Genomic DNA, 21,822 nt, shown 5'->3' on the forward strand with positions numbered 1-21,822 from the left:
CTTCTCCAAATATCAACAGACATTTCACAGAAGCCTCAGCCCAGATGGTAAACAAACAAGGTTAGATGCCACCAGAGAAAGTCAAATTAAAACAAGATATCATTTTACACCCACTTTTAGCAAAACAGAGAAGTCTGACAATACTAAGTGTTGACAAGATTATCAAACAATGGAAACTTTTATACACAACTGGTGGGAATTTATAATGAATTGGTTCAAAACACTTTGGGGGAAAAATTGGTATAATATACTATTTTTGAATATTTATATGTCCTGGAACCCAATAACTCCATCATTATACCCAGTATATACCCTAGAAAAACACTGGTACCCATACACCCAAAACTACATAAGAGCATTTGTAGCAATGGAACAATGTAGCAATGGAGCACTGATGGAACAGGGGGAAAAATTAAATGGAAACAGTTTAATCATAGACAAAGCAATGGTTAAACATATTTTGTGATATATGCCCACAGATATGATGCAACTTTGAACGTAAATGGACATCTATGAATTATAATATATTGACACACCAAGTTGCAAAGAATTACATATTATGAAACAAATGTTCCAAAGCTCAAAAAACCTAAATAATAAGTTACTTAGGAATACATTTAGATATGGTAAAACATATAGATTAATGATAATATTGAATGAAAACAGCAAGTTGCAGAAGACTAGAACATGACCCCACTTTTATAAAGCTCTAAAATAAGCAAGACTATGTATTGTGCAGAGCTACAAAAAAAAATGATTTTACATGTAAAATTACCTATAAAAACCTGATAGAAAAGTGAAGTGGTAAACACAAAATTCAAGATGAGTTATCCCTGGCAGGGAACAAGGAGCTGGGATTGCAGAAGGGAACACAGAAAGCTTCAACAGAATTGATTATGTCTGGTTCATTGTCTGTATGATATGTTCACTGATGTTCATCTTGTTATGGTGTTTGGTAACTTACAAGTATATCGTATGTATTCTTTTGTGGTCTCAAATATTACATAATAAAAATGTAATTAAACCACACAAAATTGTTTTTGTTAAGATGGCTATTCTTCCAGCTTCGTCTTCCTGGACTGCCCTTTTTTGTATCTCCAAACTTGAATGAGGGTCACAGGCCTGAAAGAAGAAAAAAGTGTGTTGTAAGATGATATATAAAAATGCTGTCTAAGCACAGCTCAGAACTAATGATCTTCCCAGGCTGGATGTCGCAAAATTATTACAAAAGTGACAGAGCCAATTCTCTGTTACTCTGTTGGGTCGTATTTCAGTTTAGTGGCTCAGTTTTCAGAATAAGTCTTGCCTTTAAAATACCCTGTTCCGGAGCCGTTATGGTCTTCAGCGAGTCCCTGGCTATCAAGTGCTTTCTCATTCTGCCCCTGAAAACTGAGTGACTCATTTACATATTTTAAAGGAAGGGTGAAAAGAGTTTCTTTGTTTAAATTACAACTTTTGTCTTAAATATAGTTTTGTTTTTTTACCTTTGTTACCAAACATGTTAGAGGAGTGAGAAGTGACAATTGTTAATAAATTTGAGTTAAGTAGTTTTCTTTTTTTTTTTAATTTTTTAACGTTTATTCACTTTTGAGAGACAGAGACAGAGCACAAGTGGGGGAGGGGAAGAGAGAGAGGGAGACACAGGATCTAAAGCAGACTCCATGTTCTGAGCTGTTGGCACAGAGCCCGATGCGGGGCTCGAACTCATGAATCACAAGATCATGCCTGAGCCAAAATCAGATGTTTAACCAACTGAGCCACCCAGGCACCCCTGAATTTTCATTCAGATTGGTTTCTCAATCACTTTCAGGGCTAGGGAGGCAAAAATCTAACTACCCTCAGCACCTCACTCCTATCCCAGTACCTCTCATCTCCCATAATCACCATCTTGCTGGGTTTCCCCCAAGCAGGATGTCTTTCTGATCTCGCCACATGCTATGCACCGACACACTCCCAACCCTTCTGATTCCCAGACTCAAATCTTTTCTACCACTTCCCTTTTGCTATAGACAGGGCTGTAAGGGGGTTGGGCACTGAGACCAGTGAGATGTACTGGGTGGGGGCTGGGGACGTTGGGAGGTTGGGCCAGGTGTTTAATCTGACATAATTCGTATCAGAACTACATTGCTGGCTGTGATGTAGTGATAGCCTGTGTCTTGAGGTTACACATCCCTGACTCAAATCCCCAGCTCTGCCACTTTTTAGCTGGGTAACCGTCCAGGGGTCCCTGAACTTTTCAGAGCCTCAGTTTCTTTGCCTATAAAAGTAGTTAATACCTACATCCTAGGGGTGGTTGTAAGGACTCACCTATGCTTGTGAATTTTAAGTACTCAGTAGGTACTCAGGTGTGGTGTTTTATTTGTATTGGGTGAATGTGTTGAAATTATAGATGCTCTTTCTAGGTGTGCAGACTACACTCGTTAGAGGTTGATTCACTTACTCATCCTTGAATGCAGATTTCTTGACACTCGTTTTCACTGTTGAATCTATTTCCTGAGCCATTACAGCCACTGAACCAAAAGCGGGCACAGGAGTTGACCTGTTTGTCATAATACCATCGAACTACATATTCGCCACAGTCTCCCGGCTTTAGGGGTTCCAAGCATCTAGGATCTAGAGTCAGAAAAGGATACCATGTTATTATAGGTTTTTATCCCCCTGAAAAGATGAAAAGAGAAAGCTTTGTAAAGTTTATTCTCCATGCACAGAAACACATCAAGGAAGAAAATATGGTTCCAAGTTAAAGACGTGTTCCCTGATACCTAAAATATTTCCTCCAGCACCTGAAACTCCACTATTGGATACTCCTTTGATCTTCATGTAACCTCATTAAAAATGCATATTTCCCTGAAAACATAACCCCGTGAGCCTTCATTGGCTAACACTCTTGCAGGGATTAGTTGGCAAGAGAAAAACAGGAGTTCTTCGTTTACTTTGGACTTGACCTAAAATCAGATTAACATTTGGAATAAAGAGGATCTCAGCCTTCTGTACACATTCCCTCTAGAAAGCGCCACTGTGATCCCATGTAATTGTGCCCACTAGAAAAGGAAAATCCTTGGGGTGTCTGGGTGGTTTGGTCAGTTAAGTGCCCGCCTCTTGGTTCAGGCTCGGGTTGTGATCTCATGGATTGTGGGATAGAGCGTCAGCACAGAGCCTGCTTGGGATTCTCTCTCTCCCTTTTTTTCTGCCCCTCCCCTGCTCTTGCACACACAGGCACCCTTTCTCCCTCTCTCTCAAGATAAATAAATGAAATGTAAAATGAAAATAATAAATAAAATAATAAAAATAATAAATGAAATAATAAATGAAAATAAAATAAGTTACCACAAAAAAAATAAATAAAATGAAGGACTCTCTTTATATCACAGGTTTCTCTTAAGAAGAGTAGTTCTTGGGGCGCCAGGGTGGCTCAGGGGGTTAAGCATTCGACTTCAGCTCAGGTCATGATCTTACAGTGCATGAGTTTGAGCTCTGCATTGCGCTGTCTGCTGTCAACACAGAGCCTGCTTCCAGATCCTCTGTCTCCCTCTCTCTCTGCCCTTCCCCTTCTCTCTCTCTCTCTCTCTCTCTCTCAAAAAATAAATAAATATTTTAAAAGTTTTTAAAATAAATAAAAAGAATAGTTCTTGACAATAAAATCATGACCTTTTAATGTCTATTTGCAAATAAGTCTCAGAAACACTTCCATTGTAAAGAGGAAAAAAAGACAAAGGAGAAGTACAATAGGAAAGCCATTCATTAAATCTCTCTTTATTTCATGGTACTCCTTAGTGTCTTGATTAGTATTCCTTACTGAGGAAGTGATTCCAAGGTGAGAAAAACCACAAAAACCAAGTAGGTACTTACTGCCTGAGACTTGTGTTCTGTGAGACAGTTTATATGCCATAAGCTTCATTTCTCAATTGTAAAACAAGTCCTTTCTCCATCTCCCGTAATCATTTCCCCAGATATAGAGCATGTCTGTATTCCTTTATTTTCTAAAACTAACTTCCAAATCTCCTTCTCCTATGAAGACTCCTTAGACCGAATGGAAAGGAGTAGACTTTCACTATCTCCACTGTTAAAAACAATAACTAAGTAATGTATACCGTGTAACTTGTCAAACCAATCTAAAGTTCTTTTGGGCAAAGATGTTGTCTCTCTTGGATGTTCTTCAGAAACGATGTATATAATGATTAATTTCTATAGATACTAACTCCACAGAAAATATGTTGATGAGTTGGAATCTAGGTTCTAGCTTTTTTCTCTTCTATAATCTAGGAGTCAAAAATTCAAATGTCTACATGAGTCAAGGCCACATATAAGACAATAGGGAGTGGTAGGGGCCATGGCAAAATGAGAACACAATCATCTGTAAAGGCATTTAAATTTATTTATTTTTTATGTGTATTTATTTTTTTAGAGAGAGAGTAAGCAAGCCAGGAAGGGGCAGAGAGAGAGAGAAAGAGAGAGAGAGAGAAATCCTAAGCAGGCTCCGCACTGTCAGCACAGAGCCTGACATGGGGCTCCAACCCACGAACTGGGAGATCATGACCTGACCTGAAACCAAGAGTCAGATGCCCAGGTACCCTTGTAAAAGCATTTAAATAAAACAAGCAGACAAACAAACAAAAAACAATAAACATGGGGCACCTGAGTGGTTCACTTGGTTAAGTGTCTGACTTTGGCTCAGTTTCATGATCTCACAGCTCGTGAGTTCAAGCCCTGCTCTGCAGTGACAGCTTGGAGCCTGGAGCCTGCTTTGGAATCTCTGTCTCCCTCTCTCTGCCCCTCCCCTGCTTGTGCGCGCGCGCTCTCTCTCTCTCAAAAATAAGTAAACATTAAAAAAACTCCTAAATCTCTAAAAAACTAAACATAAGAGCTTTAAAATTTTCTTATTGCACAAATTTGTCCTATGACCATTCTGTTTTCTTATTCTACCTATAATAAAATGAAAAGTGTCTTTTGTCCTCCCTGAGTCAACACATGTTATTTCTGAATGAGATTTCAGAGACACACCCTTTCTGTGCCTTGACATTGTAGATGCAGCAGCTGATTGGCAGGTATCTCTTACCTTGGTGCGCCAACTTTTCTGGCTTTAAGTTCAAAATGGGACTTGGAATTCTTGTTTCCAGACCCTCTGCCCCCTCCTCAGGGAGGCTGAGCAATGGCTCCTGGGTGGTAGCAGCCTCAGGTGAAGGAGTGGTAGTCAGGCCATCAGCCCAGTTAGGCTCTTTCTCTTTGTCCTGGGCTCCAGAGACAGTGACCTACACACAAAAAAATTCACGTTTCTAGTTTGGGGAAATATTTCAGGAAAACCTCAGCATTGCTTCTTCTCCCCAACTCTCCAATATTATTTCAATAAAAGCTCAGGGAATGATGCCCCTCTTCTGTGTCATGCATCCCAGAGTACCTAAGTTATGGACTTCCCTTCTGCCAGGCACAGATGTCCCTGTGCTTGGCCTTCCGGAGAGATCCACATTCAGAGTATGAAAGGTATGGGCTTGGGAGAAGTTTATCTCCATTCTTTTCATACTCACTGTCATGAGGAGGGGAAATAACCACTAGTTTCTTTGATCTTGCCTTTTTAACGGACTTTTCCATTTCTTAACACTAGAGAAATTAACAATATATTCCAAAATATCTACAACAAACCCTCAAATGATTTTGGGATTGGGAATTGGGTGGCAGAGGACAATCATGCAGGTGAAATAAAAATAGTAGCAATTGCTTTTCGTCTCATCCTATTATCTGGACCCCAGCAAATGCCCAATGCTGCAGGATGCTCAGCTTCTAAGAAGTTCTAAAAATGTTTGTTAGTGAAGGAACAAAGGAACATAATGTCAAAAGCAAGTTTTCTGGACTCAAGTTTCCAAGTTCTGTCTGAATTTATGATATGTAATGAGACAAGGCAAAAAAGGTATTTTGTTTCGAAAAAAAAGTCATGTCAGTTATTGTTGACAAGGTCAGTCTTTTATGGGACCAATTAAGTTCTTTTACTTCTTTTCCCTTGGACCCCAGCTACAGGGAATTGAGTCAATCATTTATCTTGGTCTTAGCACGGTATGGTCACTTATCCTTGCAAGGCACTCTTTTTGTTTTCTTTTTGTTTATTTATTTAAATAGGCAAATCGAACTAAGTAAAGTCATTTTTTGATGTTTTCTTACCTGTGTTTCCTATCATCCTGGGACCAGAGCCAGCTGTTATCATTAGCTGCTCTCTGCTGTCTAAACTTTAGACACACACAAACATACACACACACACACACACACACACACACACACACGGAAGGACTAATCAGTTCTATTACTCATTGTGTACATTTTTACAATGATTAAAGTACTACTAGGTAAATCAAAGCAAACATTTCCATTGGGACTGATGTAGTCATCAGCCCAATATAAAGAGCACTCAATTCAAATACAATTATGGTATGTCACTAGCCCCAAAACACAACTTTTGGGACAAATGGAGATAAAACGATGGGTCACTTGGCCTTCCTCCTTCTTTGAGAATGGTCTTATGTGTACAATATATCGATTTGAATGTGAAATTTTGTTGTCATCATTGAACTACAGAATTTTAAGGCTAAAGGAAAATTCTGTGAATAGTTCATTTTCTATAGGGGAACCTAAAGCTCCAAACGAATAAAGAGCCTCCCCCAAATCATTGGTAAGCTGGTGATAAAATCTGAGAAACGCCTGTTTCAAGAAAGAAATCCTATGTTTTGGTTTTGTTTTGTTTGCACATATTTTGTTAAGGAAAAAAATAACTTAAAAGCTTGACTAAGGAGTAGTTTATCAAACGTAAAAAAGCCAATAGGCAGTAGGCTACACTTCAGATCTACTATCTGTCAGGTGAGAAGTTTCGTTTGAAGAAGTGCACTGGGCAGCAGTTTTCTTAAAGGAACTAACTCAGCCTTTAAATCATTCCCTTGTTCAAGCCTTAGGGCCTCATAAGTTACTCTTTACCTCTTGTAAGTGTAGGAGTGTGTGTTTTCTTTCTCAGTCACAGCATCATTTGGGAATTTTGACTGCTAGAGCATTATACCTCAGGTTCTAGAGCAAATGGAATTAATATTTTTTCATCAGTGAGAATTATTTTCCCTTTTGGTTCCATGAGATTTCAGATTATTTAAACAAATGCATCATTATTATGGTTTGTCATTTTTATAATTTTCTAATTATAAAAACAAACACAGTCCTTGAAGGGAATTTAGAGAATCTGGACAAGCAACAAGAAGAAAATAAAAATCACAAGGGATTCCACCTCCCAGAAATAATCATAGATGATATTCAGGTGTATTTTTACCTCAATCTTTTTCCTCTGTGCATTTATTTTAACAAAAAAAAAATATTGGAGTGTTAACAGGTTTTCTATGTTCCTTTTTTGAACTTATTATATTACTGTGGCCCTAAAATACCATTTAATTATATTACTACCTTTAATATACAATGAAAATACCTTTTTAAACAATTAATTTATTTGCTTTTTTTTTCTGTTGGAAACCACATGCTGATTGCTGGATCTAAGAACACACATATTTGAAGCTTATGAGACAGTCTTCTCCAGAAAAGTCTTATAATTTGCATTCTCACTAGTGTTTTTTCTTAAATGATCACCATTTCCTAGCTATTATGACTGAAAAAAGATGTAATTACTAGTTTGATAGGTGAAAAATTCTTCAACTGTTCTCCACAGCCCTGCCACACTGTGTCTCCTACACACACACACACACACACACACACACACACACACACGCTACCTCACCAGCCACTCCTCTCAGCCCACCTTGCTATGACCTTTCATTTCTTCCCTTTCATTCTGCCTCAGGCTCTCAAAGTCTGCCTTCTTAAGGGGCCCAGGAAAAGTTGGTCCCCAGCACCAAAACCTTTCCCAATAACCTAGTCAGTGCTAATGCTCCCCTTCCAGTACGTGCATAGTGCCTTCAAATGCTCCCTGCCTTGGCCCTGATATCTAGGAGTTAACCTTTAATCCTACATTATTTCCTATCCTTTCCTGTTTCACATGTGTAACTATCACTTCCCTGATAAGAGAAATTAAACCATGCCACATTTTCTTTCTTTCCTTCTTTCCTTCCTGTTTGTCTTCTTTTTAAAAATCTTTATTGCATAGAACAGCAAACAGCAAATAGTAGTCACTGGATAAATTCAGAGTGCGTTGGAGGGAGAGAGAAGGAGAGAGGGGACTTTGGGTTAATTCTATTCCTTTAGGTTTTAATGTCATTGTTTTAAAATAAGAAAAGATTAGACCCTGACATCTCTCTCTCTAAAAGTGGTATTTAAGCAGTCCCAAACTTTACTGGCAGAATGCACACCCGATTCAGGGTAGTCATTGCCTTTGGAGGGAGGGGAAGGAGGAGGAGGAGGAGGATCAGACTGACCACAAACAAGCAAGGACTTTAACTTTATCTGAAGCAAGAGTGAGTGAACAAATGGAAACCTGAGTCATGTCCTGGTGGCGGGCACTCAACTGCTTGTTTTATGCATTCTCTGATCTTTTATAAATCTTAAACCTAAAACTAAAGCCTATCAACTCAGCAGCCTTCCTTGGAGGAGACCAGTGGTCTTAGCTCCGAGCAGGGACTCCCCACAGAAAACAACACAGAAGAGGAGCTAGGGGCACATGAGGGGGCAACACCTAGAGTCCAGGGCTACTTTGTGACGCTGGACAAGCACATGTGACAGTGTCAGTCTCTTTCAGCCTTAGAGCAGATCTTTAAGAGGAGAAAACAGATTTCATGCAACATCCTAGAAAGCAAACGTGAGAGCTAAAAGGAGAATTACTAGCCAGGGTGCCACACGATTCCAAAAGGTCATTTGGTTTGTGATTTCCAAACATTTGTCTTGTCATTCATTACCCCGAATCTTGCATATATTACAGACAGGCTCTTCAAATCTGAGCTCATGTCTTCTCTGGATGAATGTTAGTCATCATCTGCATTAGCCCATGTGTTTGGACTTTGCTTTTTCCAAAAGTGAGGATCCAAGTTTCTCCTGGTTGGTTGTGGGGACTCTACTCCTGCCAGCTGGCTCCACAGCCAGCGCCTTCAAGGTGCCTGATTTCTTAGGCTTCTAACCTTAATTGACTCTTCCCAGGTGACCACACTTCTTTGCCAGGTCTCTCAGCACATATCTAAACTGATGCTCTTTATTTGCAGTAAAGGCTGCTGAGGACTGTTAGGAACACCTTAAGTTTGGGCTGTGTGCCTCCCCTGATGGCCTGCAGCTTTCCTAGAGGGTGGACTGCAGGATTTTATTCTGTGTAAAACCTCCTCTACATGAGTATAATGCCCTCCATTCTGCCGTTGCCCAGTAAATGTTTCAGACTCTTCTTTCTAATCATATTTTTTTTTTAAAGGAAGAAGAGTCTAGCAATAATCCTTTACTTTGCAAATGAGGGAACAGAAACCTTAAGTAATAGGTGATTCACGCAGTGTCAGGCAGCTATCAGATTTTATTTCTAAGAGGTCATTCACTGTCAGATACACTGTAAATTTTTAAAGTCTTTTTAAAAAGACCACAACACACTAAATAGATGCATCCAGATCTCTGAAATAATAACATAGAAAAAAAAAAACCAACTACAGAGCCAAGGAAATAAATATTTAGCTTCAACATTGACAATACAAGCCAAGTTTCCTAACTTTTAGGTCCAGAATATTTCTTCTAGATCAGTCTGCAGTGTTTTTTTTTTTTTACCCCTTCATAAGATAGAAGCATCTTAATAAGTCTATTATTAGCAACATATGGCACTTATACAGCAACTTCACTAAACAATACTAATATTGGTTGTTTCATAGGGTTTTATCAAGAATTTGAGTTTTTTGACCACCACAATGAGAGAATATTAATTTTATTTTATAAACAAATTATAATATTGATCAATATAACCATGTCTGTATATGTGGCTTAGTCAAGGACACTCACAAATAATTAGGTCTGATTTCAGGAAATCAACTTAATTTTCCTGTTGGTGGAGAAGCTAAACTAACACTAGTCTCGGTCTCAAGTTGTTTCTGAAAGTTTGAAAAGTCCACATGTTTTAAGAGCATTGATTATGAATAGACTATTTCATTTAATAATGTGTATAATATGATCAAGCAACTTGCAGAATTTTGCTTGAATTCTGTTAGGAGGAATTCAATACCCTATTAGGAGGATCCTATAGGAGAAGATATAGATATACCCAAGTGTTTATATTATTTTTCCTAATGTACTGTCATGGGGACTTTATACCAAGTTAAAATAGATGTCACTGTATTATGGACAGGTTTTTAAAGGAAATTCAGTCAAAATGGGATTATATCTAGGAGAAAGAATTGATGATGTTATTTTTAAGAGTAAAAAAATAAATGAAATGACACTATCAGCAAGTAATGAGTAAACTGGAGAGGATGTGGAAAAGAGAGATAGGACAAGGGTTTTGAGACCATATTATTAACATAGAAAAGAAATGATGAGACCTCAATCTGAATGGATGAGGAGAAAAGAGTTGACAGCATGGATTGCGAGATGATAAGAACAGACCAAAGAAGACAATACCAGCAAGTATGGAGATAAAGTAAGATTACAGCTACCAGTGCATCCAGGTTTCCCATCAGGTGCCTGGCTGGTTGGTGGGACTATATCCCTAAGGAAGGCAATCTGGAGGAGTAGCATTGTGAATGTATTCCATGTTGGCTGACTGTGGAACACGCAGAGTAAGATCTGCACAGATAACAAAAAATGTAAACCTGGGGCCCAGGAGAAAGATCTGGACTGGGGAGGCAGATTTTGAGAGTTGTTAACAGGTGGCTTTGGAACTCAGAAAGAGAAGGCTAAGAACAGATGTTAGACAAGTTAAGAGTTTAACATTTAAGGAATAAACAGAGAACCCCCCAAAACAATTGAGAAATGAAGTTCAGAAGGCTGGGGGGAGAACAAGGAGAAAGAAGACTCTCAAAATCAAAGAAAGGAGTGGCATGGTGTTTATGCAAATGAGAGAGTAAGTAAGAGGATGGCAGTAAGGATGTGGCAATTAGGAGATTGTTTCAGTGCCATATTGGAGGCAGTAGCCTGCCTTCAGAAATTTTTCCCAAGTGAACAGAACTAAGGAAGTGGAGACGGAGAGGAAGGGAAGGAGAGTAAAGGGATATGTGTGTGTTTGACAGAGAGGCAGAGACAGCAGAGACTGGCCTGTGGAATAATTTTATTATAAAAAGATAGAGATAGGATATTAGCAAGAGGAACATGAACTAAGAGAGGGTTAGAGAATGTTTTAGATGTGAGAGTCTAAAACCTATTTACTAGCTGTAGGGAGGGGGTCAGAAATATTGGCAAGAAAGGAAATATTGACACAACAGTGAAGCAAGGTCCTAGTCTTGGAAGACGCAGAAGGGAATGGGCCTCAGAGCACAGGTAGGAGACTAAAAGGTATCACATTAGAATTGAGGATAGAGCCTAGGGTCATATTTTAGGACAAAGGGACACATCCAATTCCAGTATCAAGTCAAAACCTGCCAGAGCTCTAGTTCTTAAAGAAATTGCCAGTGGAGCCCATCTCAGGATGGAGTAAGAATGAATACACATTGCAGGGAAAGGAGGGTAAGAGATGGGAGAGCCAGCAAGAGCGAAAATGAGATGGACATGAGGGGAGTGATGAGGCAAGTGGGATGGGGACCGGGGACAGGGTCTCACTGAGAGGGTGGACAGTGAGAGAGCGGGACGGCCAGCCATCAGCCTGCTATGTTAGTTTGCCATTTACATCATTTACATCAATAGGTGTACATTTCCTCCATGGAAATGAGGGGCCTGCATCCTGGCATTGGACTGCATCTCCTGATGAGAACAAAGGCGAGAAGACTCCCAACTTCCCACTTCCTCCTGGTACAGAGCTACCCAGAGGCACCCTTCCCACACTAGCTTGACTCCCCCTTCACTGGCTTGCTGTGGAAGCACCCTGCATAGGAATCCCACAGCCTCCTTTCCACCAAGAGGAATATATCTCTGCTGCCTGTCATCCAAGTTATTGGCAATCAGGGAACAAATTTTCATGGTACAGAAAGAAGCTTTAAGGAAAGGGTACACAGGGCTTCTTTCATTTCTACTCTTTCAACTGGAAAAAAAAAAGCTAGAATATTGTTATAAGAAACCAGCTCCAGTGAGTAAACAACCTGTGTGTTGACATTAGTTTATTAATGCATTTAGAATGACAAAAAGTGACTTCATGCAGGAAATTAATATGCTTATTTGCTTAATGAACCATTACTGGGTATAATCAGTTGGTCTGACTAAATAATGTGTCCTTGATTTTATTGCCCCACTCACATTTTTATCTTGGAAATCTTAACCTAACTGAATATGCCCAGAAAGAATAAAGGAACATGAGTGTCAACATTATTAGTCCCATGAAAGATAAGGATTTTTTTAAAAACAGTATAATTGATGCCTTTCATTGAAGAAAAATTTGAGATTTTTTTTTTAGCCTAACATTTGGCATAGCATTCATTTGGTCAACAAGTATTTATTGGGTATCTATTGTATGAAAGATGAAGCACAGTTTTGAGTCATAAGTGGGACACAACATTTATTTAGACACAGATCATGTTCTCAAGGAAGTTCAATCTGTTAGAAGAGTTAAGGTATATGCATAAATAATTATTAGCAATGTAAAATGTAATCAGCTCCAAAGAAAGAATCCATTATCCTGAGATCTCAGGAGAGGAACAGACTAGAATGGATGCCCATGTTTAGCTTCCCAAGACTGGCCTAAGAGAGCAACAGAGCAGGGGTTGCCGAAGTGTTATGAATTTAGTAGAACCTGGGAAATGCACCTGCTTTCTACATTTCCCAACCCACCTGTTCACAGATGTGTAGTGTGCCTCACGTTCACTCCACAAAAAGATGCAATGCTTAAAATGTAAGTCCTTCTTGGAGGTGGAAACCCATTGACTTAGAGTTGACACAAATGTATAAATAACTAGACTTTTCTCTAAGAACAGATTTTGATAGAAAGAAGAGAAGAAGGAAGGCCAGAAGTAAATGCTGTAAGGGGTAATGAGGCAACAGAGAAAAGAAATACAGACACAGTAACAGAAATAAGACTTCTGGGATCATTTGTTTTACAGGATTGCCTAGGGGTAGGCTTGGGAACAATCTGAGAATCGAAAGGTTTGGGCAGATTCACATTACATGTTTGGATTCTTGTAATTATACATTTATTTATTTATTTATTTATTTTTGTAATTATGCTTTAAGATAAAGGTGGGTGTGCATGCACAAGTATATAAGTATGTTTTTGTATTTATGTGTGTGTGTACATTATATATGCACATGACAGAGCTATGAATATAAATGCAGATATTTTTGTTCAGTCTAAAATCTATTAGGAACATTTATTGTTTAAAACTTCAATCTTGCCTTGGTGCTTCTGCAAAGAGAGCCAGGGTGAGAAGGTCTAGAGATAAGGGCTAGAAGCTCAAGACCTTTGCAAGCTTCACTATCTTGCTCAGAGGTACCCTAGGAGAGCCTAGCTGAGCCTCAGTTTCCCTTTATGTGGTGCTTGGTGTTATAAATCCAAACCATTTTGGATGCACTTTTCTTATGCCCTCCCCTCCACAACTACTAGACTGCTTCATCTGTCATAATCTGTTAACATCATTTGTTTCTCAGGTCCCTCTAACTTCCTGGGTAGTGATAGCAGAGGCAGAGGGGCTTGCTGTCCCTCATTCTGTGTTGTAAGTGCCTTGGAGGTCCCTCAGGCACCTCCACTTTACCTGGAGCAAACTTAGCTCATTATTTTCCTCAAAATACCCCACCATGGGGCACCTGGGTAAGTCAGTCGGTTAAGCGTCCACCTCTTAATTATTGGCTCAGGTCATGATCTCACAATTTGTGAGATTTGCCTCCTATAGCCTCCATCTCAGCAGATGGTGTTTCAGTTGACTCCAAATCCAAATTAGAAATCCAGCTGGTTAAGTTCCAATCCATCCATTCACTAAATTCTACCCCAGAAATGACTTCTACTCTATGCCTGGTTTCATTCCGACCACCCTGCGTTAGTTCAGGGCCTCATTACCTCTCTTGTGGACCATCACAGGATCTCACAGCTCCACTCCAATCTCCTGTCCTCCTCCTCCTTCTACTTCTCCTTTGTGCTGCAACAGGGTTATTCCCCATGCAAACCAAACATGACCATATGACCCTCACTTTAGAAACTCCTCTGCTTTCTCCTGGCTGCCTGGCCTACAGATGAAGTTCAAGCTCCTTCACTTGCCACATGACGTGTGTAACGTCCAGCTGTAACACTCACCATTCTTCCACACACGTCTTAGGCTCCAGTTAGACTGAACCTGTCTTAATGCCTTAAAATGCCATGCCTTTTGGAATCCCCTTTGCCCACATGTTCCCTCTGCTGGAAATACCCTTCCCCCTACCCTTTTCTTGAGAAACTCCTACTTATCCTTAAAACTCAGCTCAATGCCACTTCCTCTGTAAATTCTTCCTTTACTCTGAAATTAACTGCAACATCTTTTGTGCCTCACCCACAGCTCTGCTAAAGTTCTTAATAATTCTTGCATGTTCCATATTCCTGATAGGCCATGGACTTCTCTTGGGCAGAAACTGTGTCTTAAGAGCCACCACCTCATACAGTGGTAAATGATCAATATGTACCATGGAATTCATTGATTACAAGGAGAGTTCAGGGTTTAAGTGCCACTTGCTGAATCAACCCTGAGTTTGCTCTCATATAGGAAATCTTCAGAAGATTGAGTAGGGAAGGGACAAAGTGGTAAGTCACACAAGCAGGCAAGGCCCCAGGAGCATTCTATGCTCAGGAAGAGATAAACTGTGTACTTTCTTGTCTGTAATTTACTTTTAAATGCTCAGTGAAGACCAGAATCGGCAAACCCCATGGGCCAAATCCAAGTTTTCATCTGTTTTTAGAAACAACTTTTATCTGAATGTAGCCACGTTGGTTCACTTAAGTATTGGCTATGGCTGCTTGTGCACTTCAAAGGCAGGGCTGAGTAATTGCAAAAGAGATCAAATGACATGCAGAACCAAAAATAAAAAAGTAAATAATTTTACTACGTGGCCCTTTACAGAATTTGCTGACCCCTGATATAGACCATATGGTATAAATGTGTATGTGAATTTCAATCTGCAATCCAGGGGCACTCTATTGCTCTCACTGGAATTACTCATCTTGGAGTCAGTATTTAATCAAATAAAAATATATTAGAGACTTTTATACCCTTTTTTGAACAGAGTATAAAAATCCAGTGAGTCCTATAGTCTGTCCCCTTAGGAATGGCAACCTAGGCCATCTGAATGGTTCTGGGTCCAGCTAGTAATCTGGAGGTTTCTCAGAGCCTTAGTCCAACTAGATAGTTAATTGAATCCTGATGCTAGAATATTACTGCATTTTCTAATAATGAATATTTCATGCCCTTTCATTAAAGCACAGCACAGGGACTTCACTGAGCTCACAGGATAGGGGTATGACACCTGTGTGCCTCTTGCTAGGAGATGTCCATATGTGTGGTAGGGATCAGTCAGCCCTGCTTCAATTGTAACTTGGTGGGGAAGAGACCACAGCACTCCTTTACCAGTAATTATGGCAGGCTCTCTAATTTTCACCTAAAAGAACCTAACAGCTATTGCTCCTGACCTGATTGGCTGAGGTCAGTGCCCAGAAGCTTGCTATGGGGATTGTCATATTTGTCTCAGCACATTCAGGGGGCAGTTCTTTCTCGCACATGTGATTGAGGAACTCTGAAACAGAGCATTCACCTTGTACCATAGAGATGCTTAGCCTCCCACCCCATCCCCACTCTGAGCACAGGAGGTGGAAGCTAAATGAGCAAGAGCAGGGCTTGGATCATGGAAAATGGCAGGTTGAGCATGTGCACACGTAGAAGAAACTTGCGAGGATGCAGAGTGGGGAGCATATACACAGAAGGATGAGGGGGACTTGTGACCTGTACGAAAGGATCCACAGAGCAAGGCAACTGGGTGATTAAAATAGTGTAGTGTTAATCTGTCCTAGTAGTGTGCACGATTTCTTTGGTGGTAGCTGGGGTACACTACAAAAAGATTACTTGTAGCACTCAATAAATAATTACTTATAAAACATGGAAACATTTTTAAAAATCATATTCATGTTCACAAGCCCCAGAGCTAATTCAGAACTAGATATATGAAGACAAAAGTACTACTATTTATAGTCAAGGACTTGAAAATACATATCCCTCCCTCAGTTGATTCTTGCCACTGCAGGGCAAGATGGTCTTTGATGTAAAGCAGAATACACAATTTTAAGCTAGGCACAAATTAGGCATGACAGTTACTCACGGACTCTGAAATTTCTTCCTGAGGCTCTGGAGTGGATCCACCAAGTTTTTCCTCTGATATCCCCAACCCAGGTTGAAGTAGTGGAGAACCCAAAACTTGAATGAGGTAGGAATCAAAATCCTCACACTTCTTTTTAAACACTTTTTGCTTCAGGGTGTCTTTTAAAAGAGAAGTATAAAAGGGGGGGAGAGTGGGAACAAAATATGTTTAAAGAGATCTTCCACACTTTGCTTAAAATAAAAAGACATTTTCACATCACTTGAAGTCAACTGCTCAGTGAACTAAGATTTAAAGCATTTGGGCCTCACCTATAAGAGGCCATCTAAAATAATTCACTTTGGGGTGCCTGGGTGGCTCAGTCTGTTAAGCCCAACTCTTCGTATTGGCTCAGGTTATGATCTCATGATTCGTGGGTTTGAGCCTCACATGGAGCTCTGTGCTGGCAGTGTGGAGCCTGCTTAGGATTCTCTCCCTCTCTCTCTAAATTTTTTTTCATGTTTATTTATTTTTGAGACAGGGAGAGACAGAGCACAAGTGGGGGAGAGGCAGAGAGAGAGGGAGACACAGAATCCCAAGCAGGCTCCAGGCTCTGAGCTGTCAGCACAGAGCCCCATGCAGGGCTTGAACTTGCAAACCACGAGATCATGACCTGAGCTGAAGTTGAATGCTTAACTGACTGAGCCACTCAGGCGCCCCTCTCTCCCTCTCTCTTGCTACCCCTCCCCCATTTGCACTGTTTCTCTCAAAACAAATAAACTTTCAAAAATAATATGATAAAATAATTCAATTTAATTTAATAACATACAACAACCTAAAGTACGCAAAAGAATGACTTAAATCCTTGCTATCCAAAGCATCAGTTAGCTGAACTATTCTGTGGAAGGGGCAAGTTCTACCCATAAGAAGTATAATAGCCAGTCATCTCTGGTTTTAGGGATAGCAAAAGGCCAGCCAGTCCAAAAATATATCCCTCATTGGCTGGAATGAAGTCTAACTCCTTTGGTTAAGATGATAAAGTTCTTAATTATCAAAACATAATATGTCTGAAATGTGTCATATTTATGGACATTCTAACACATTAATAGCCCAGTGAGATTGACTATGTGAGATAAACCCACCAGTCACCCTGCAGTGTGTGTTAAGGAAATGAAACCCCAGGTTCGAAAGGCCTGGAGAAAGGGAGAAAGTGAAAGTAAGAAGGTTCTGAGTGAGGCATGCTATTCTTCTGGTGAGCTATGCTAGGACCCAGAGTAGGCCAGGAGCAGCATGAGGCAAAGAAAGTCTATGTTAGGCCACGTCAGACCCCGCTCCAACATGGGTGGAGAAGGAAAGAGGGAGCCAAACCTAAGACTGCAAACAGATTAAGCATATGTTTTACTTACTTCCTAAGCTGGAATGAGTTACCAGTTTCCAAAGAATTGGAATATTGCTTGTGAAACAATACTGACCCTACTGCAATTGTAGATGAGTTAGTGTCTTAGAATGACTCACTGGAAAATATCAGTTCATGTGAAAGAGTAAAGTAATAGAGGGAAACCCATCAGAGTAGCATGATGAATATTCACAATGTTGTACTTTGAGATACACTCCTGGGGCACATGGGTGGCTCAGTTGGTTAAGCATCCAACTCTTGATATTGGTTCAGTTCATGATCTCATGGTTTTTGAGATCGAGCCCCACATCAGGCTCTGCACTGACAGCATGGAGCCTGCTAGGGATTCTCTCTCTCTCTCTCTCTCTCTCTCTCTCTCTCTCTCTCTCTCCCTCTCCCTCTCCCTCCCTCCCTCCCTCCCCATCTCTCAAATAAATAAACTTAAAAAAAGATAAACTCCTGATATCCACCTGTTTATTCTTATCTTCATATTTTGTTAAGAGCAGAGAATAGGAAATAGAACAGAGACTAGAATAGAATAATCCCAGTTATTGTATTTCTCATCTCTTTAGATTACCATAAGTTTTTTTCATTCCCTGTGTTCTTCTTAATTCACTTTGCTTCCATGGTTATTTTCTGCCTTGCTATTGGCTTACTGAATCTCTTATGCAATTAAGTAACTTTTTGAACATTACCTTAGAATATCCCCAGTCCTACTCTTTCTTTTTAACCATATCCTCAACCATGATAGCTCAGTTAACAAACTCCAAGGCCAACTCAGCACTTATTCCAAATGAATAAAGACAAGAGATTATACTCTCTAAACTGGATTGATGCTAAATGTGTTTTACCTTCCGGAGTTTATGTGTTCAATTAAATGTTGGTGTAGGCCTCATTAGCCTCCAACTGATTTCCATTTTTGGTCAGAATAATCCAGTGATGTGGTACTTGGAGCAATAACATCAACTCCTTTCACCTGATACTGAGTCTTACCTTGCAGGGTAATGAAGTCATCAAACTGATAAACGTGCTCACTATCTGGGTCAGTAGCAATCAGATTCATTTCTTTGTGGAACATTTCAAAGTTGGGGTCATTTTTCTTCACTACCCCAATCACAAATATTTCCACATTCATGTCACTGGCTTTCTTCACCACCTCTGTCAGATTCTTTTCATCTCGGATATCTGTCTGCCCATCAGTGATGACCAAGGCCACCTTCTTTACACCTGGCCTTGCAGCTTCAAACATGTGGTTGGCTTCATGGAGTGCTGTGGCCGTGTAGGTGCCTTCCCCCAGATACTGCATGTTGTCCACAGCCAGCTTGAAGTCATCCTTGTTGGAGAACTGTGTCAAGTGGGCCACCTTCTCCACCTTATGGCTATAGTTAATTATGCCGATGCGGGCCGTAGCTAGGTCCAGAGCAACCTGGTCAGACAGAGTCTTCACAAGATTTTTGATGATCTGGAAGTTCTCCAGCCCCACGCTTTCAGAGCTGTCGATCACAAATAGCAGTTCTAGAGGAGTCTCTCTGCATTTGGGCCCACAACCTAAAAGATGCATGTTGAGGTAGAAACATTGCATGAATGAAAATAAAAACTTACTGATTGGTATGAGAGAGGGGCAGGGATGAACTAGAGACCTGGATTATTACTTTCCTTCTCTGTGAGTGTTAACATAGCTAACAACTGTCCCCCTCTGGTTTCTATATCTGACTTTAAAAAAAAATAGTATACTGCAAAAACAACCCCACAAACCCCCCCACCACCAAAACACCGTAGAAGATAAAATAACGAACAGCTATGTGCCAATTTCTCCGATTAAAAAAATACATTTTTAAAAGAGACGGCATCCCTGTGTATGCCTTCCTGATGACATTCTTCTCCCTCTTCCTAAGAGATCACCCTATCCTCAGTTTGCTCTTTATCCTTCCAGCATTTGTATTGAAACTGAATCTGAAAGCTACTATTTTAGTCTTCAATCATATCCTTCTGTGAGATTTGCTATTTGCTCATTAGCATGAGCAGTGGGTAAAGTGATGGATTGAAAATGTTTAATCGTGGGGGAGGGATTAGGACCTGTAACTGTTCACAAGAAAAGCTGTCCCCAGCTACTCAAGTTTATGTCTTGAGTCACTCACAGTGACCGCTAAGCTGACTCAGTGAGGCCAACAGTGCATCCATACTATGAAACCTTTTAAGGAGAATGATCTCAGAATGCTGGTCAATAAACACCTTCTATTTAGGGTTTACCATTCAAGGCAATCGTTAGAGTCACCAGGAAATAAGAACTATCAGGGCTCCATTGGTTTATTCATATCCTCAGGTTGCCCAACAACCCTACCACAAAAAATCATGAGGAAACTTGGTGTTATATTTACAGGGCTTCTAAAACTCAGAAGCCACGTCTAAATTGGCCTGTCACCATACAGAGTCCCAAGTGGGTTCTTAAAGCCCAGAGGTCTTTTGGGGGACAAGCCAGTTCCGGGGTTCTCTGTAAGGAAAAACAAAGACGTTTCTGCCTCTGTCTGTTTGAAACACACAAGTTTCTCTTATCTTCATTAGTCTATTAATCTCTTGCCTTTTGGCTAATCTCTTTTCTTCCTCTTTCTGCTAATTCTATTTTAAGTCAATCATATTTAGCCATAGAAGCATTTAGATGGAGCTCTGAAGCAAGATGACCTCCTGACTCTGTCGGCCTGCCTCTGAAATGAAATGCGCTCTAGAAATAGTGCTTAAAACTCCACTCAGAGAGACTTCTTGCTTCAGGAAAAACACAGACAATATAATCACCAGCCAGGCTGGATTCAAATACCAGTTAGGCCCCTGTGGTTATATTTCTTTTGTTGTTTTTTCCTTCCCAAGCTCAGGTAAATGTCACTGATTACAAATGAGCTCTGTGCTCACAAAAGGCCTGGCTGCCCACAGACTCCAGGGCCAGTATCTTCACTCTTCTGAACCACCCTGGGAAGATGATTTCTTTTTTAAAATCAGGATTCCTATAGCCTCTCTCACTGCTTCTTGCCATTTCTCATTGACTTTTCAAAAGAGCTTCAAACGTTCCCATGAGCTGTATCATCCACATCTCCAGGTGACCACATTTATCTTGACCAACACAGAACATAGTAGGGTTGGTACTTTAAAGTGATGATTCTCTTCTTGACAGTCAAATCTTACCACATATCTCAAAAATAATTTTGATAATTTCTTCTTTCTGGAGGACAAAAGGAAAATGTATTAATTATATGACCATAATATTTCTTCCTATAGTCCTAAAAGCTATGTCTTACTACAGTCAGCATTGGTCTGTTTCCTTTTATTCTTTCACCAAAGGAAATAAATAGCACAGGGGTTAAAAGTTGGCCACAATATATCACAACTGAAATGCGTTTGCATTGTGAAATGTCATAGCTCAGATTTTCGCAGTTCAGATTGTGGCTTAGCATTTATCAGCTGTGTGACCTTGGACATAGACGATCTAACAGTATCTGTGTCTCAGGGCCGTGATGGAGATTGAATGAGGCTATGCACACAGAACTCCTAGGATAGGGTCTAGCGCCATAAGGTACTGCTTACAAGGTGCGGGCAATGCATGCAATCAGTTACACAATTTAACCCACATGTGCTGAGCAACCAAGACAAGTACTGGGGCCAAAAGAGAATTCATTCTACACTGTATTCCCTCTTTCTTTTCTCTACCGCTGTCCAGTTTTGCAAGTCTCCTTCCCAGCTTCCCAATACTTTGACTTTGGCACTTCCATGAAGTGTTGCCATGTTCCTGAATGCCCCTGGTCCTGCAGCCATCAGCCCCAGCAGAAGAGCCTGGGATGAGGTGGGTAGTAGAAATAAAGCTGCCAATGCTCTGCCCTGAGCAGCACGTTTACGAATAACTGGGATGACGCGACAGAAGGCAGAATTCTATATTTGCCGAAGACAGGAAGGTGACAGGAATGATTAACTTAATAGAAGCCCAGAAAATCTCAACAGGAAGGAGGCATGAACCTGATCTAAGAAGATAAAAATTTAACAGTTGCAAAAGTAAAGTTTTGAAGAAAAAAATCTATACTGACAGAATTGGGGTAAAGATGACATCGTTGGTGATGTGACTTAAC

At 40.2% G+C, this 21,822-nt stretch overlaps 1 protein-coding gene across 1 annotated transcript in view; it reads right to left on the reverse strand.

The window, feature by feature from the left end:
• Positions 1 to 412: 412 nt before the first annotated feature.
• The window catches only part of COL28A1 (collagen type XXVIII alpha 1 chain), a 176,473-nt gene continuing 155,063 nt past the window's right edge, over positions 413 to 21,822 (reverse strand). Inside the window, exons 31-36 of the mRNA XM_043588947.1 lie at positions 20,888 to 20,924; positions 18,707 to 19,261; positions 16,342 to 16,499; positions 5,057 to 5,249; positions 2,441 to 2,613; positions 413 to 1,122 (exon numbers count right to left, since the gene is read on the reverse strand). Coding sequence (XP_043444882.1) covers positions 2,441 to 2,613; positions 5,057 to 5,249; positions 16,342 to 16,499; positions 18,707 to 19,261; positions 20,888 to 20,924 — 1,116 coding nt within the window. The 3' untranslated portion in view covers positions 413 to 1,122. The remainder of the gene's footprint in view (positions 1,123 to 2,440; positions 2,614 to 5,056; positions 5,250 to 16,341; positions 16,500 to 18,706; positions 19,262 to 20,887; positions 20,925 to 21,822) is intronic.

The sequence above is a fragment of the Prionailurus bengalensis genome, chromosome A2, assembly GCF_016509475.1.
Source record: "Prionailurus bengalensis isolate Pbe53 chromosome A2, Fcat_Pben_1.1_paternal_pri, whole genome shotgun sequence".
In the NCBI taxonomy this organism is placed as follows: Eukaryota; Metazoa; Chordata; class Mammalia; order Carnivora; family Felidae; genus Prionailurus; species Prionailurus bengalensis.